The sequence below is a fragment of the Rhinoderma darwinii genome, chromosome 6, assembly GCF_050947455.1.
Source record: "Rhinoderma darwinii isolate aRhiDar2 chromosome 6, aRhiDar2.hap1, whole genome shotgun sequence".
Lineage (NCBI taxonomy): Eukaryota > Metazoa > Chordata > Amphibia > Anura > Rhinodermatidae > Rhinoderma > Rhinoderma darwinii.
Genome location: NC_134692.1, coordinates 127347118 through 127361508, shown reverse-complemented (window position 1 = coordinate 127361508; position 14391 = coordinate 127347118). Strand labels below are relative to the sequence as shown.

The 14391-nt window shown below is 43.1% G+C and overlaps 1 protein-coding gene across 2 annotated transcripts in view; it reads left to right on the top strand.

The window, feature by feature from the left end:
- The window catches only part of BAIAP3 (BAI1 associated protein 3), a 162147-nt gene that overhangs the window by 138073 nt on the left and 9683 nt on the right, over positions 1 to 14391 (top strand). For both annotated transcript variants that reach the window (XM_075830316.1, XM_075830317.1), the window contains 7 exons: positions 321 to 536; positions 1897 to 1965; positions 4263 to 4342; positions 5344 to 5452; positions 6947 to 7018; positions 8993 to 9076; positions 10477 to 10597. In XM_075830316.1, coding sequence (XP_075686431.1) covers positions 321 to 536; positions 1897 to 1965; positions 4263 to 4342; positions 5344 to 5452; positions 6947 to 7018; positions 8993 to 9076; positions 10477 to 10597 — 751 coding nt within the window. The remainder of the gene's footprint in view (positions 1 to 320; positions 537 to 1896; positions 1966 to 4262; positions 4343 to 5343; positions 5453 to 6946; positions 7019 to 8992; positions 9077 to 10476; positions 10598 to 14391) is intronic.

Below are 14391 nucleotides of genomic sequence, written 5' to 3'. Positions count from 1 at the left end.
GAAATATAGGCCCATGCTGTACCTCAGAGACAATCTTGGCATGGTACAGAATACACTACCTCAGGGAGTCACCGCATGGCAATATACGGAGTGCACAACAGGTCGGTACTGCAGTCTGTACACAACCATACGAATCCCTGCACATGGAATAGCCATGTGAATGAGTCATTGGTGAATAGGGTCAAACCCTGCGAAGGTAACCCTCTCTATCAGATCTAACACAGGATAAACCCATTGTAAAGTCTGATTGCTTGTCCTTTACTTAATGTCATCTTCAGTAATCTATATGGATTTATTTTTTATTGCTTTTATTTGAGCAGCTCTGCATCATCCTGAATAACATTGAGCATGTGCGTAAGTTTATGGGCAATGTCCTGAAAGATCTAGATTGGAAGTCTCTTGAGACAGCTGTGGAACAAACCAGCGGAACTGATGGGAAACAGCAGGTGCAGAAGGCATTGAGTACCCAGCTTCAAAATATTGATATAGACATGCAGAGAGAGGCCAAGAACATGATCTCACATCTAACCGAAAAGGTAATGCAATTATTTTATTAAGCTCGGCAATTCTCCATTAAGAGATATGATCCCAGGCGAGGCTTCCCGTCTTATCAGCTGTCATCATGCAAGTCTAGATCCACCTGGAACTGTGGACCCAGCAGTCATACCTCTGCAACAAGAGCGGTGACTTGCAATTGCTCCAGGTTGACCCAGACATGATGGTCAAATGACCATATAGCAAGCAACATCCCCGTTCTTCAGCTGGGAGAAAGTTTGCCATGTTAGCCAAACACGGTTACATGGCAAACAACTGTAGACCACCTGTGTTCCATGTAGCCAGGTCCGGCCTTAAACTGGATGATGCCCTGTGCGGTGCCTTCTGTTAGCGCTCATTAGTGTACAAATACCCATACCACACAGTGCCTAATTAACAGCACTATACAGTATGGAATGTAAATAACCGTGCCATATGTTGGCCAAATAACACTTCCATACATTTGTCTGAATAACAATGTCACCATATAGTGCTCAAATAATACCAACATACAGTGACCAAATACCAGCTACATACCTAAAGTAATCTAACAGCAGAACCTAATGTCTACATCATTCTGACATATATATTATATATATATATATATATATATATAAAGATTCTTGGTGGTTGCGGTCCTCGGGTGACAGGATATTGATGGTGCGTCCTTCAGAAAGGTTAAGTGATGCGCCCTGTGTGACCGCACAGGTCGCACACCCCTAAGACCGGCCTTGAAACTGGTCATACGTTTGAGCTAAAAGTTGTCCAAACCTGCGGATTTTGCCAGGATCGGCTGCCAATCTTGTGTATGGGAAAGAAAAGAGATTCCACAACATGCTTGAGAAAGGTCCAGTCGGACTGAAACGTCGCAGGGGTGAATATAAAGCTGTTATCTTTGGATGTGCTGCCTCTCCCCATTTCTGTTTGCTTAATCTTGTGTATGGGGGCTTTCCCACTGTCCCTTGATGGCAGAGGAAAGATAGATCAAGCATGCTAGATTTCAACATGCCTGATCCTTTGTTCCCGTGGGGAATAAGCCGCTGTCATAGGTGTTTGGGCAACCGCAATGTCAAGTGTATGGCCAGCTTTAGTCTTTTGTTACAGAGGTATAGCCAAATAGGTGACCTGGTCAGCCAGTCCTAATGTCAAGAAGGTCACATCAGGGGAATCCAGCAGCATATCCTCAATGAATCCGACCTACAACACGTTTACCCACCTCTCTGTTGATTTCAATGGAAATTAGTTATCAAGATTTTTTTGTTTTCTGTTTTTCACATGTTACATGTGTCTCTGCACTGTATAATATATATATATATATATATATGTATGTATGTACAGAAAACATATCTGTTGTCTCTGCAGATGATCGGAGATATAAAGAAATATATACAACACATAAGCCTATCACCGGACTCCATCCAGAATGATGAGGTGCGTATACGGGTCTACGAGGAGAGCACATGATGAAATAAAGCTTATCGCTAAAATAGATTGTCAATAGATTAGAATGTCTGTATAATAACCTCTTAAAACTGAACTAGTCGGCACAATTGCATTCAATAAATGGCCCCTTAAAGGGATTGTTCGGTTTCAGCAAAAAAAATGTTATTTTTTGTATAATTAAAAGTTAATATTCCAATATCATTTCTGTATTAATTCCTCATGGTTCTCAAAATCTCTGCTTGTTGTCATTCAGTGGAAACATTCATTGTTTACTACCAGTGGATAAAATTCTGTCCTGGTCATGTGATGGACACACAGGTGCACGGCTCGTTACAGTATGTGTATCAGAGCTGCGTCTTCTAACGATCCCAGCACCTGTGTGTCCCTCACATGACCATGGACAGCAATATATCCACTGGAAGTAAACAATGAACGTTCCCACTGAAAGACCGCAAGCATAGAACTTGAGAACCGTGAGTAATACAGAAAGTATAATGGGAAATTGTATAACTTTTAATTATACAAAAAATACATTAATTTGTTGAAACAGGACAACCCCTCATCCATTCAAAGAAGTGTGTTGTAGATCAGCTGAATGGGGATGGGGCTCACTTCTTACAAAATGTTTGTAGAAATTTAAGGAGCCCCTTAGTGGATGAAAATGTGCCCACTAGTTCAGTTTTTATAGAACATCATAGAGCAGTCCTTATCTAATAGGAAAGTGTTCTGATCATAGGTTCCCTTTAACATTTTTACCATGACCCTATGCAGTCACTGTGCCGCCCTGTGCCACTTGCATGTTAGAATTAGTTAGTTGGTGACTAATTCTGTCACTAGTTTATTAATTCCCTATCTCCTAACTAATCTAATAGACGCTATGATGCTGATAACTACAGTGTGATTTATTTATTTTTTTTAAACGTTTATTATTTGCAAAGTTATGAGCATTTTTCTAAATATGCTAATTTGGCTCTAATATCGAAATAGGAGGTGACTCTTTCTTTTCACACTGGGCGGTGTAATGTTTTCTGTATGACGCTGTCCAATCAGCATACAGTATACAGCTTCCATACCTGACTGTGTATTCAACTGGCGATATCTCCGGTTGTGTCACAGCTAGAACTGCGATCCTGGTGCCATATGAAAGATTAGAATCTCATCTTTCATATACCACTCTTCTAGGTGGTCCACAGCCGGAGATATGGGTATTTGAAGTGATCCCCCTTCCCTCCAGCCTCAGTCTCTCACACTGTGTGAAGCAGCTTCATGCTGATAGGACAGCGTCAGGGGCTGTGGGGAGGTTCCGCCTCAGGAGAATCGGTGGTGTTGACGTCCATTTGCCAAGTATAGGCTCATTTGCATATTTAGAAAAAAGCTAATAACTTTTAAAATAATAAACTTTTTGGGACACAATTTTTACTAGCATTATCAGTGTCACAGCGCCTATTAGATTAGCTAAGAGATAGGGCATTACTAAACTAGTGATAGTTCCTCTTTAATTTGTAAAAACAAGTAGACTTCTGAGTTAGTTAACCTAGTCCTAGTTATACAGCTGATGGGCTTGTTGCAATGTATCACTATTGGCAATTGTCTGTTGGTTTAACACAGCACCAGTAGAAATCACTCTCTTAGTCTCCTGGCCGTTCTTACCTACAATACATTGTAACAATTTGAAACTAGCCATAGAGAACTGGACGACAGATGGACAACCGTAATTTTTGGCTGATACAAGTATACCTCCAATTATGAGTTCACGTCTCCCAGTAGAAGTTTCAGGGTGATGGCGGCAGATGCCACCGGAAGAGCGTGTGGTCTAGTTGCCTAGGCAACTGTACGACGCCATAAACCTCTCATGCAAATCTCATGTACAGGTGCATTGTACGGTTGCCTAGGATTGTCCGTTCTGCTGATGGGACACGTGGCCGTATTCATAATTGGATGTATATTAATAACTTGATTAAATAGGAAAATTTAAGGACATATATTTACTAGTGATTTGGATTGATTTTAATATTGCGTTGTCCCCGTCTTGTCCATAAGCTAAAACAAGCAGCAGCAAGTGATAAATCCGTCCTGTGATGTGCGGTGCGTAGGAATGGGGAGCATTGCGGGGTATTTTTAGCGCGCTGTCAGTGCGATTGCTATAGTGTTTGACGATCTCCACAAATATGAGGATAATTACAGCAATAATCATAATTAATTTGGACGTTACCACTCATCCATTGGAACATTAGTAATTTATCTGTCATTTTAATCACTGACATATGGTGTGTAATCTGTTTCAGGCCGTGTCTCCCCTAATGAAATATCTCGATGACAAACTAATTATACTGAGTGAAACCTTGGTGAAGGAAAACTTGTACAGGTAGGAGCCGAGTGTCTCGTGCATCACGGCAAAAGACGCGCCCTGTGCAGCCATATTCACCAGAATAACATTGACATATTAGTGTCATATAGTGATGGATGGGGGTGTCTCATTAAAACATCCCGGTCCATATGCCCTATTAAGACATATGCCCCCTACTTGGGACCCCTTCTACTGGCCAGAGCAGAGCAGCTCCCTCTTTGGTAGGGAGTGCTTGGTTCTGGGCATTTGAATGGGTGCCATGTAATATTACGTGTGACCGGCCATAACTTCCCCTAACTATAGCAGCTATTTCCCGGAAGTTTCAAAAGCCAGACCAGCTGGGATCAGCTTTATTGAGAAAGGAGTTGGCGTGGCGAGACCCCTCTAGGCCAGGTTCACACAATCTAGAAATTCACACCAAAATGTGCATGTATTACATTTGACGCATTGCATTTTAAAGGATGAAATCCGTGGTGAAAATCAGAGCGTGCTGCAGAATTTTTACGCTGTAAATGAACGTGGCCGTAAATGGGTTTTCCCATCAGACATTTATGGCGCATCCATTGGATATGCCATAAATGTCTAATAGATGTGGCTCCCACCTCTGGGACCCATATCTATCTCGAGATCGAAGAAAAGGGGTTTGCCCATCACAGACATTTATGGCATAAAATGTGTGATAGGTGCGGGTCCGAACTCTGGAACCCGAACCTATGTGTGGGACCCGAACCTATGTGGAGAACTCGCATGGTGAGGAGGCCGCTAGCGCAGCATTCAGGTGGGGACTAGGTGAAGAGGTGATCACGTATGCCCGCGTCTCTCTCCATTCTGTTCTGTGGGAGTTACAGAAACAGCCGAAACATTCTCACCGATGCTGGGACCCACATCTATCACACATTTATGGCATATTCATTATGCTAGAAATGTCTGAGATGGGAATATTCCTTTAACAATGTTTTGCATGTCGCACTGTACCGTTTATCCGTTATACATTACCCATGTCATTGTCTTTACCATAGGGTCCTTGAAGCTCTGTGGTGGCTCCTCTTGAAATTCATTATTGATGCAGTGGACTCCAACAGAGGGGTGTCTGTAGAGTTCTATGGACGATTTTATTATACACTGGAGGTAAATAACTCCTTAATATATAGCACAAAATGTACTGGTTAGTGTAATATCGATCCATATGTACATCTAGGGTGTACAGCCACCAGAGTGGAAGGCCAGTCTAATATACCAGACCAGTACCCAAACAGCACTGCAGCTTTAGAGGACTCAGCGCTCCTGATATGTCTGTTTTAGTAAATAATTGTATTCCCCATGAAATAACAGTTCTGTAGTATCATTCCTTAGGACTCTGTGTTGTGCCGTTCCTCTGTTACTCCTCCTGGAAATTTAGGAATAAATTGACAGCTGGGTGTTACCATTCCCCTTATCAATAGGATGTGTCCCTAGACAGTCCCACACTGTCAGAACTGATTAGATAGTGCTAGAATAGAGTTTTTATTGCTTATGACAAAAAATTGCTCAGAAATTGCCTTCCGTAAGAAAGCATTGAGTGACTTAAAAATATCTTTAAAATTTATTCAACATTGTTCTAGTCAATCTCTACCAAACTGCATTTGTTCAGTATGGGTCATGTATTCAATTCTATGGAGGTCTCTATCCTGCAACCTTTGAAGTGTTTATTGCATTTTTCATGCTTTGCTTTAGTGAACCCAGCTTAAAAAAATTTGATAGAAAGTCAGACAGTAAGATCAATATAAGAGAGAGACATGAGAGCGGTTTCCATTTTCTGACAGCAAGCAGAGGTTTTAAAAATTCTGAGGAACTGAAGTCGCATGATTGAGAAACAGACGTTTGATTCCCCTGGAGCCACGGTTGCCACTCAGAGCAGAGGAGTGGGGCTGGCAACATTTTCAAAGGAGAAGCCAGGAGCACTGGCACAAGAGGTCGCTGCAGTGGCACTTGCCACCGCGGTGTCGAGGGAGTTACACGTAAATTTCTCGATCGTGCAACCTGCATCACTGCGACAAAAGGTATCGTTACAGATCCCTACCCCTCCCCTATATCGCAGCAGTTTAGGAACCTCAAAACTGCGGACAGATTCCCTTTAAAACGATATGCAACAAGACACAAAACTTGTGCAGGAGCTTTTTTTTTTTTGGTCCTGTTGAGAAACCGGATACTTTCCCTGTTTTTTTTTCTCTTTACAATGGAAGTCAATGGCAATTGGATAGGCTTCTTGATTTAAAAGGTACTTTCTTTCCCCCCTAATCTTAAAAAAACCCAGTAAAATGTAGACGGAACCCATTAAAGTTAATCTGTTCCATTGGCCACTGGTGTTGTTCGTGGTGCAAAGGAACCGGGGTTTCCCTTATTTTGCTCCTCTGATGGAGCAGAACATCGGAACTGCAAAGGCTGGTGTGAACCCAACCTAAGGAAAGAATGGTCTATTTGAAGAAATGCAGACTGCACCTTTAAAAACGAATAACAAGCATTGTATTCCTATTCCCTGTAGTTCTTTCCAGGAGGTGGCAGTGTAATGACCGGTTAGGCCATCAGTCAGGACGATGGCAGCGCTGCACTCTCTCTTACTAATGAGTACTCTCTTTCTGACAGGCTCTTGTAGACTTTTTCCATGCAGAAGGACAGGGGTTACCACTGGACACCTTACGGAATGGAGATTACCGGGTGATTGACTTTAATTACTATCTTTATAATTGGGTAGTCGGAGCGCTGGAGCCGCGCACACGGCTTGTCAAAGAGCAGCGTCATATTCTCTGCTCACAGGGAGGAACCATAATGATGAAATAATTGCTCTGTTCATACAGCAACATTTTTAAAAGGAAAACTTTAATTTGGATTATTTTACAGTTAAAAATCTACCAAAAATGTTGAATAACTTAGTAAATATTTTTCTTATTTTGTAGTGATTTTAAGATATAGGCTATGCTCACACGGGTGGGGTATGCTGCGGAGAAGTCCACAGAGCATCGGACCTAGAACCCGCAGGGAATTCTGTCTGAAAACCTGCATCAAATGGTGTTTAATTTTGTACCGTTTTTCGGGTGGAATGGCCGCTGCAGAAATCAAAAAGTCAATCCTCGCCTTTTTTTTTTTTTTCTATTTTAAAGAAACTAGGATTGTTAAAATCTCACCTCTACTGTAATACGCTGTGGATTTTGCATCCGGAAATCCAGACGAAAAATTCACTTTGGGTGTGAATGGAGCCGAAAACATACGTCTATGTTCTCACGTCGCGCATTTGCTGTGTATTTTTCGTCTGGATTTCCGGATGCAAAATCCACAGCATTGTGGGCGTGTCTATGACAACTTTATGATGGGTCACATGACTGTCTATAGAGGACAGATAAACCACATACCGAATCCAACAAGGAATCAGCAGAATATTTACTTTCACTTTGGGTGTGAATGGAGCCGAAAACATACGTCTATGTTCTCACGTCGCAAATTTGCTGTGAAAGTAAATATTCTGCTGATTCCTTGTTGGATTCGGTATGTGGTTTATCTGTCCTCTATAGACAGTCATGTGACCCATCATAAAGTTGTCATAGACACGCCCACAATGCACTGCTCTGGTAACATGAATCCAGTAGAATTGTAAATAAAGTTTTCCGTCTGAACAGAAAATGAAACATCATATAATAAAAAATACCAAAAAAGCACAAAATTAGTAAAACAAAGTATATGAAAAGAAATTCAACATTATAGCTCGAATGAAACTGTCGAGTGTTGTAAATATGTATAGGAAAAATAAAGTTTAACATTCAAAATGGATTTTAAGGTTTATAAATAAAGTTAATTGAAACAAACACGGTCTAAATATACAATATATTGTCTAATAACTACATCTATGGCTGTGATAGGTGTTCATGGCGTAGCTGTGACCATATAGAACTCTACCGATATTCCTGCCCTACGGGAACGAATTACGCAAATGTCCATATAATGTTTTCTTTTGATCAACTCTATTTATATAAAGAAAAAGAAAAATTTTACCTTTTTGTGGTTTTTTTTTTTAAACTATATATTGCCCCGTAATTATTTCAACAGTGAATTGCTTAACGTCTATTGAATAGCCAACAAGTAAAATTGTGTTTACACCTAAAAATGGCCGTCCATTGCTCATATTAAGAGGGTCACATCATCCCCATGAATCACATAATCATTTCTCTCCATGTAAGTCAACAGAAATAAAGCGCCCCTGATAAATTACAAGGCGTGTGATTGTTGCACTTCTGTTGGATGTACATATGGCCTTATAAACAGGACAGTACACATATAGGTCATTTTCCCAGATAACTCTTAAAGGGGAATTCCACAGAGCACCATTTACATTACAAAGTGTCACTGAGATGATGAGGCGACTAACTTTTTTTTATATATTTTTTTTAAGGAACACTTAAGGGGAAAACTGATGCACTGTTTTATGACTAGTGCAGGACCTAAGGGGTGGAGCATGACACAGGGATTCTCCTTTTGTGTTCTTCCTGTCCTGCACCGCCCCCTCAGGCCCTGCAGTAGTCATAACAAAATGTACGTTTCTTTCGTATTTTAAAACGTTTTGGTTTTTTTAACTCCATTAGTATATTTTGATATTTTTGCATGACAAGCATCTTATTTCATTTTATTGTAACTTTTTAGTTTTTGGAAGAAGAGCTGCGTTTGAATAAATGTTCTACAAGGGAACTTATTGAAAAATACTACCTGGATAACATTAAGGATCAGGTAATCAAATAAACTGAATATTTAAATCTGAAAAAAATGCATTATTTGTTTGTAGATTTTTTTGGGAAACGTATAGAAGAAAAAAGAAAAAAATCAATATCTGAACATACCCCTAGGTTATACATGTTTCAAAACACTACAGCAGTGGTCCCCAACCTGCGGCTCTCCAGCAATTGTGAAATTACAACTCCCAGCATGCCCTACCAGCAAGAGGCTGACAGAGCATGCTGGAAGTTGTGGTTCTGCAACAGCTAGAACATTATAGGCATAGATGAAACCAAATATGTCTCTGACAAGTGAGAGGAATGGGAGGATTCACCTACTGTGACTGACTGCCAGGAAGAGCTATGAAAGGGAGGGGGAAGTCACTCTGGGTGACCAGGTGGAATAGAAATGTGACTGTTAAGGCTTTATTCAAATGAGCGTGTCAAATCGACCATGAAAAAGTTTTTCACGGACGATTTGCACCCGTGAAGGACCCATTTTCACCGATCCCTCAGCCTTGAGTCTACTGAGGGATACGTGCAAACAGACAAAAATAGGACATGTCCTATTTCTTCACGGGCCATTCGGGTGGTCCGTTAAAACAACGACCGTGTGAACAGACCCATAGAAATGCATGCAGTCTTGTGACGGCCGTTTAAAAAAACGTCCGTCAGATGGACGATTTATACGCCCGTCTGAATAAGGCATTAGGAAGAGCTTAGAGAGGAAGGGGAAAGTATGTCTGGGTGACCAGGTGGCAGAGAAATGTGAATGACTACCAGTGAGAGACTCGAGACTGAGGAAAAGACCTCGGGTGACTGAGAAATTAGCCCCGTGAGAACAAACATGGCTGGCAACAGTAACTGTAAGTCAGCTATTTCATGTCCCAAAAAATAAAAAGCGGAAATCAGGAGTAATAACAACGAAACATATAAGAAAATGACTGCACAATAATATAGGAGATAAACCCCCCACAATTACTACATAGGTACAAGAGCACAGTAAAAGCTTCATTTAGACATGGAGGCATGCTATAATTAAAGTGGTTGTCCAGGATAAGGAAAGCATTGCTGCTTACTTTTAAATACAGCGACACCTGTCCATAGGTTATGTGGTATTGCAGCTCAGCCCCATTCGCATCTGTGGAAATGAGCTGCAATACCATACACAACCTGTAGACAGATGTGGCGCTGTATTTGGGAGAAAGCAGCCTTGTTTTTCTAACGCTGGACAGACCCTTAACGGCTATGAAGGATCAATGGCCTAATACTGTGTTAGTACAAATTACAAAAAATTTTGATGCAGGAGATGTTGAGGTGGAAAATTTAAATATTGACTTGCTTTAGTATTTCCCACGCCATGAATGTGAATGGTGATGTGCGATTATGTGACACAATGGCTTGTGTGTTTTCCAGAGATCAGCTGAGCACAGTAAATATGGGAGAATTAGTGTTAAGTGCTACTACGAGACCTCGGAACAGAAGCTGTACGTGGAGGTGCTGCACGCGGCCGATCTTATCGCACTTGATGCAAATGGTGAGGAACATAAATACATGAAGTGATTACTCAAGTATGTCTGGCCAATTCTTTATTTCTCTTCTCCGCTTTATCTATGAATTACAACTTCTGAAAACCAACAAAGAACTGACCTCCATCTTTATCAGCTGGCCCCAAAGTAGAAACCATGTCCATGGAGCTAAAAGAGGATATGAATGTAGCAAACTCTCAGCTATGAGAAGTATTAGGTCTACAGTATATGGGTATGAACCCTCCAGATGTAAACAAGAATGTTCCCATTAACCCTTAATGACCACCCCTATGACTTTTCGCGGCGGTCATTAAGGGGCCTTATTCTAGGCCGCCACCTTTTTACTGCTCAGGTGTCCGTGCAGGCCGGAGCAGGCTCTCCACTGTCTGATGACAGCCAGTCTACTGCTCCAACGGTGGCGATCGAAGTTTCCTTCGATCGCGACTGTTTAACCCCTCAGATGCTGCGGTCATTAGCGACCACTGTATATGAGTAGTTTAGAGAGGACGGGAGCTCCCTCTGACACGCATCGGTGTCCCACAAATGCAATCACTGTCCGCCTATGTATTGCCGTGGCAGCCGGGGGCCTAACAAAGGCCCTCAGGCCTGCCCTGGCTATATGCCTATTAGGCCGTGCCAGAGGCATGGCCTAATAGATTGCCTGTCAGTTTTATACTGACAGGCAGTAATGCTTTGGTATACTAAGTACACTAAAAGCATTATATAAGCGATCAAAAGATCGCACAGTGAAGTCCCTAGTGGGACTGAAAAAATAAATAACGTGAAATAAAAATTATGAATAAAAAGGTACACAGAAAAAAAAATCTATTTTCTTTCATAAAAAGCCTTTTTATTTAGTAAAAGTGTAAAAAAGAAATAAAAACTGCACATATATGGTTCGCCGCAATTATAATGACCCAAAAAATAAAGTTAGCATATAATTGAAACCGCAACGTGAACGCTGTAAAAAAAATAACGCAAATCACCAACGGCAAAATTGCTATTTTTTCCATTTCCCCCCCAAAAAATAATAAAGGTTAGTCAATAAGTCCCATGTACCCCAAAAGCAGCGATGGAAGATAAAATTATTTTAGTTCAAGTGTTTTTATTCTGCAAAAGTAGTAAACCATAAAAAAATCTATACATATTTGGTATCGTCGTAATCGTACCAACCCATAGAATAAAGATAGCATGATATTTACACCGCATGGTGAACGGCGTAAATTTAAAATGCACATAACTATGGCTATATTGCTGTTTTTTTATATCCCCCCCCCCCCACAAAAAAAATCAATTGTTAATTGAAAAAATTCTATATACCCCAAAACAGTGCCATTGAACAGTACAACTCACCCCGCAAAAAACAAGTCCTCATACAGCTATGTCGACAGGAAAATAAAAAAGTTATAGCTCTTTGAATGGGACGATGGAAAGACGAAAAAAAACGTGGTCATTAAGGCCCAGAATTCATGCAGGGGAAGGGGTTAACTAACGGATTTTGGTGACTAATTGAAAACCAAGTGGCAGAACTTTTCATTATACAGTGCATGATTAAAGAGACTGTCACTAGTTTAGTAATGCCCTATCTCCCAGCTAATCTAATAGGCGCGGTCACACTGATAATAGTGAAAAATCGTGTCCCAAAACGTGTATTATTTTAAGTTTTGAGCTTTCTTTCTAAATATGCAAATGAGCCTATATTAGACAAGTGAGTGTCAACACTCGAGATTCTCCTGAGGCGGAGCCTCCTCACAGTCTCTGACGCTGTCCTATCAGCATGAAGCTGCTTCACACAGTGTGAGAGACTGAGGCTGGAGCGAAGGGGATCACTTCATATAGCCGTATCCACCAGATAGGTCATCAGTACATGCAGTGGCGTAACTACCGCCGTAGCAGCAGTAGCGGCTGCTACGGGGCCCGCGGCATGAGGGGGCCCGTGTCGCCCGCCGGCACGGGCCCCCACCATGGCCGCAGGCTCCGCTAGCAGCCGCTATAGCTGCTACAGCGGGACGCCACTCATCACTACGGCAGAGCAGGGAGGTATCTCCCCGCTCTGCCATTAAACAAAAGACATGTATCCCCTCTCCACAGGATAGGGGATACATGTGTGATCGCTGGCATTGCTAGGGAGAACGGGGGACTGAAAGTCCCCTGAAGTTCTCCATCACAAACCTCGGACTTCCGGGTTCTGTGTCGGCTTCTCCGTAGAAATGAATGGAGCGCCGCTCGCGCTTGTGCGCATGCGTGACCAGCGCTCCTTTCATTTTTATTGAGCTGCCGACACAGACGCCGGAAGTCAGAGGTTAGTCATGGAGAACTTCAGGGGACTTTCAGTCCCCCGTTCCCCCTATCGCTGCCAGCGATCACACATGTATCCCCTATCCTGTGGATAGGGGATGCATGTTATTTGTAGGACACAACAACACTGTAGGTCGCATTTTTTTGGGGGGGGGGGGGACAGGACGCTGTACGGCGTTCCCTGCAGGGGGGGGCGCTGTATGGCGTTCCCTGCAGGGGGGGGCGCTGTATGGCGTTCCCTGCAGGGGGGGGGCGCTGTATGGCGCTCCCTGCAGGGGGGGGCGCTGTATGGCGTTATCTACAGGGGGGACTGTATGGCGTTCCCTGCAGGGGGGGCCGTATGGCGTTCTCTACAGGGGGGGCTGTATGGCGTTCTCTACAGTGGGGGCTGTATGGCGTTAGCGCCATACAGCCCCCTCTGTAGAGAATGCCACAGTCCCCCCCTGTAGATAACGCCACACAGTCCCCTGTAGATAACGCCATACAGCGCCCCCCTGTAGATAATGCCACACAGTCCCCCCTGTAGATAACGCCATACAGTCCCCCCTGTAGATAACGCCATACAGCCCCCCCTGTAGATAACGCCATACAGTCCCCCTCTGTAGATATCTACAAAGGGGGCTGTATGGCGTTATCTACAGGGGGGCTGTATGGCGTTATCTACAGGGGGGCGCTGTATGGCGTTATCTACAGGGGGGGCTGTATGGCGTTATCTACAGGGGGGCCCTGTATGGCGTTATCTACAGGGGGACTGTATGGCGTTATCTACAGGGGGGGCTGTAAAAAAGGCACTATCTACAAGGGGGGTTGTGTGACTCCCAGGGGAGGGGGGGGCCCCAGTCAAAAGTTTGCTATGGGGCCCAGTCTTTCCTAGTTACGCCCCTGAGTACATTATATGTGGGGGTCTGACACCCGGGCCCCGCACAGATCAGCTGGTCTGGTGTCTCCGCGCACCGGACGTACAAGCCAGAAACAGATCGCTCCGGCCACAGAATAGTGAATAGGAGCGGACCTTCAGTTCTGCAGCACGGCCACTATGCTATGTTTGGAGCCAACTGCTTCCGGGCTCCGTAGATAGCATTATGTGCCTCAACATCCGATGCCCGCAAGCCACTGGAGCGGCTTATCGGTGCAGGGTCCGGGTGTTGGACCCGCACCGATGACATACTGATGACCTATTCGGTGGATAGGTCATCTGTTGTGAGAAGACAGACAACCATTGACATAAATGCCCTATCCCGCAAGCATTGTATTTTCTTACTCTTAAAGGGGTCGTCTGCTTTAGAAAAACAATATTCAGATACCCTAATGGGGAATCCGCCAGATTAAATACCATTTCTCAATCAGCAGGACCCGGTGTGTCTGAATTACATGGATTCTCTATTGATTTAGAAGAGAAGTGCGTAATACATTATTTCTCCTGTGGTGGCGCCCAAAGGAAATGATGCTGGGCTTCCCCAGTGTACAGCTGATCGGTGGCCTGACCTTAGCGGGACACCCTGTG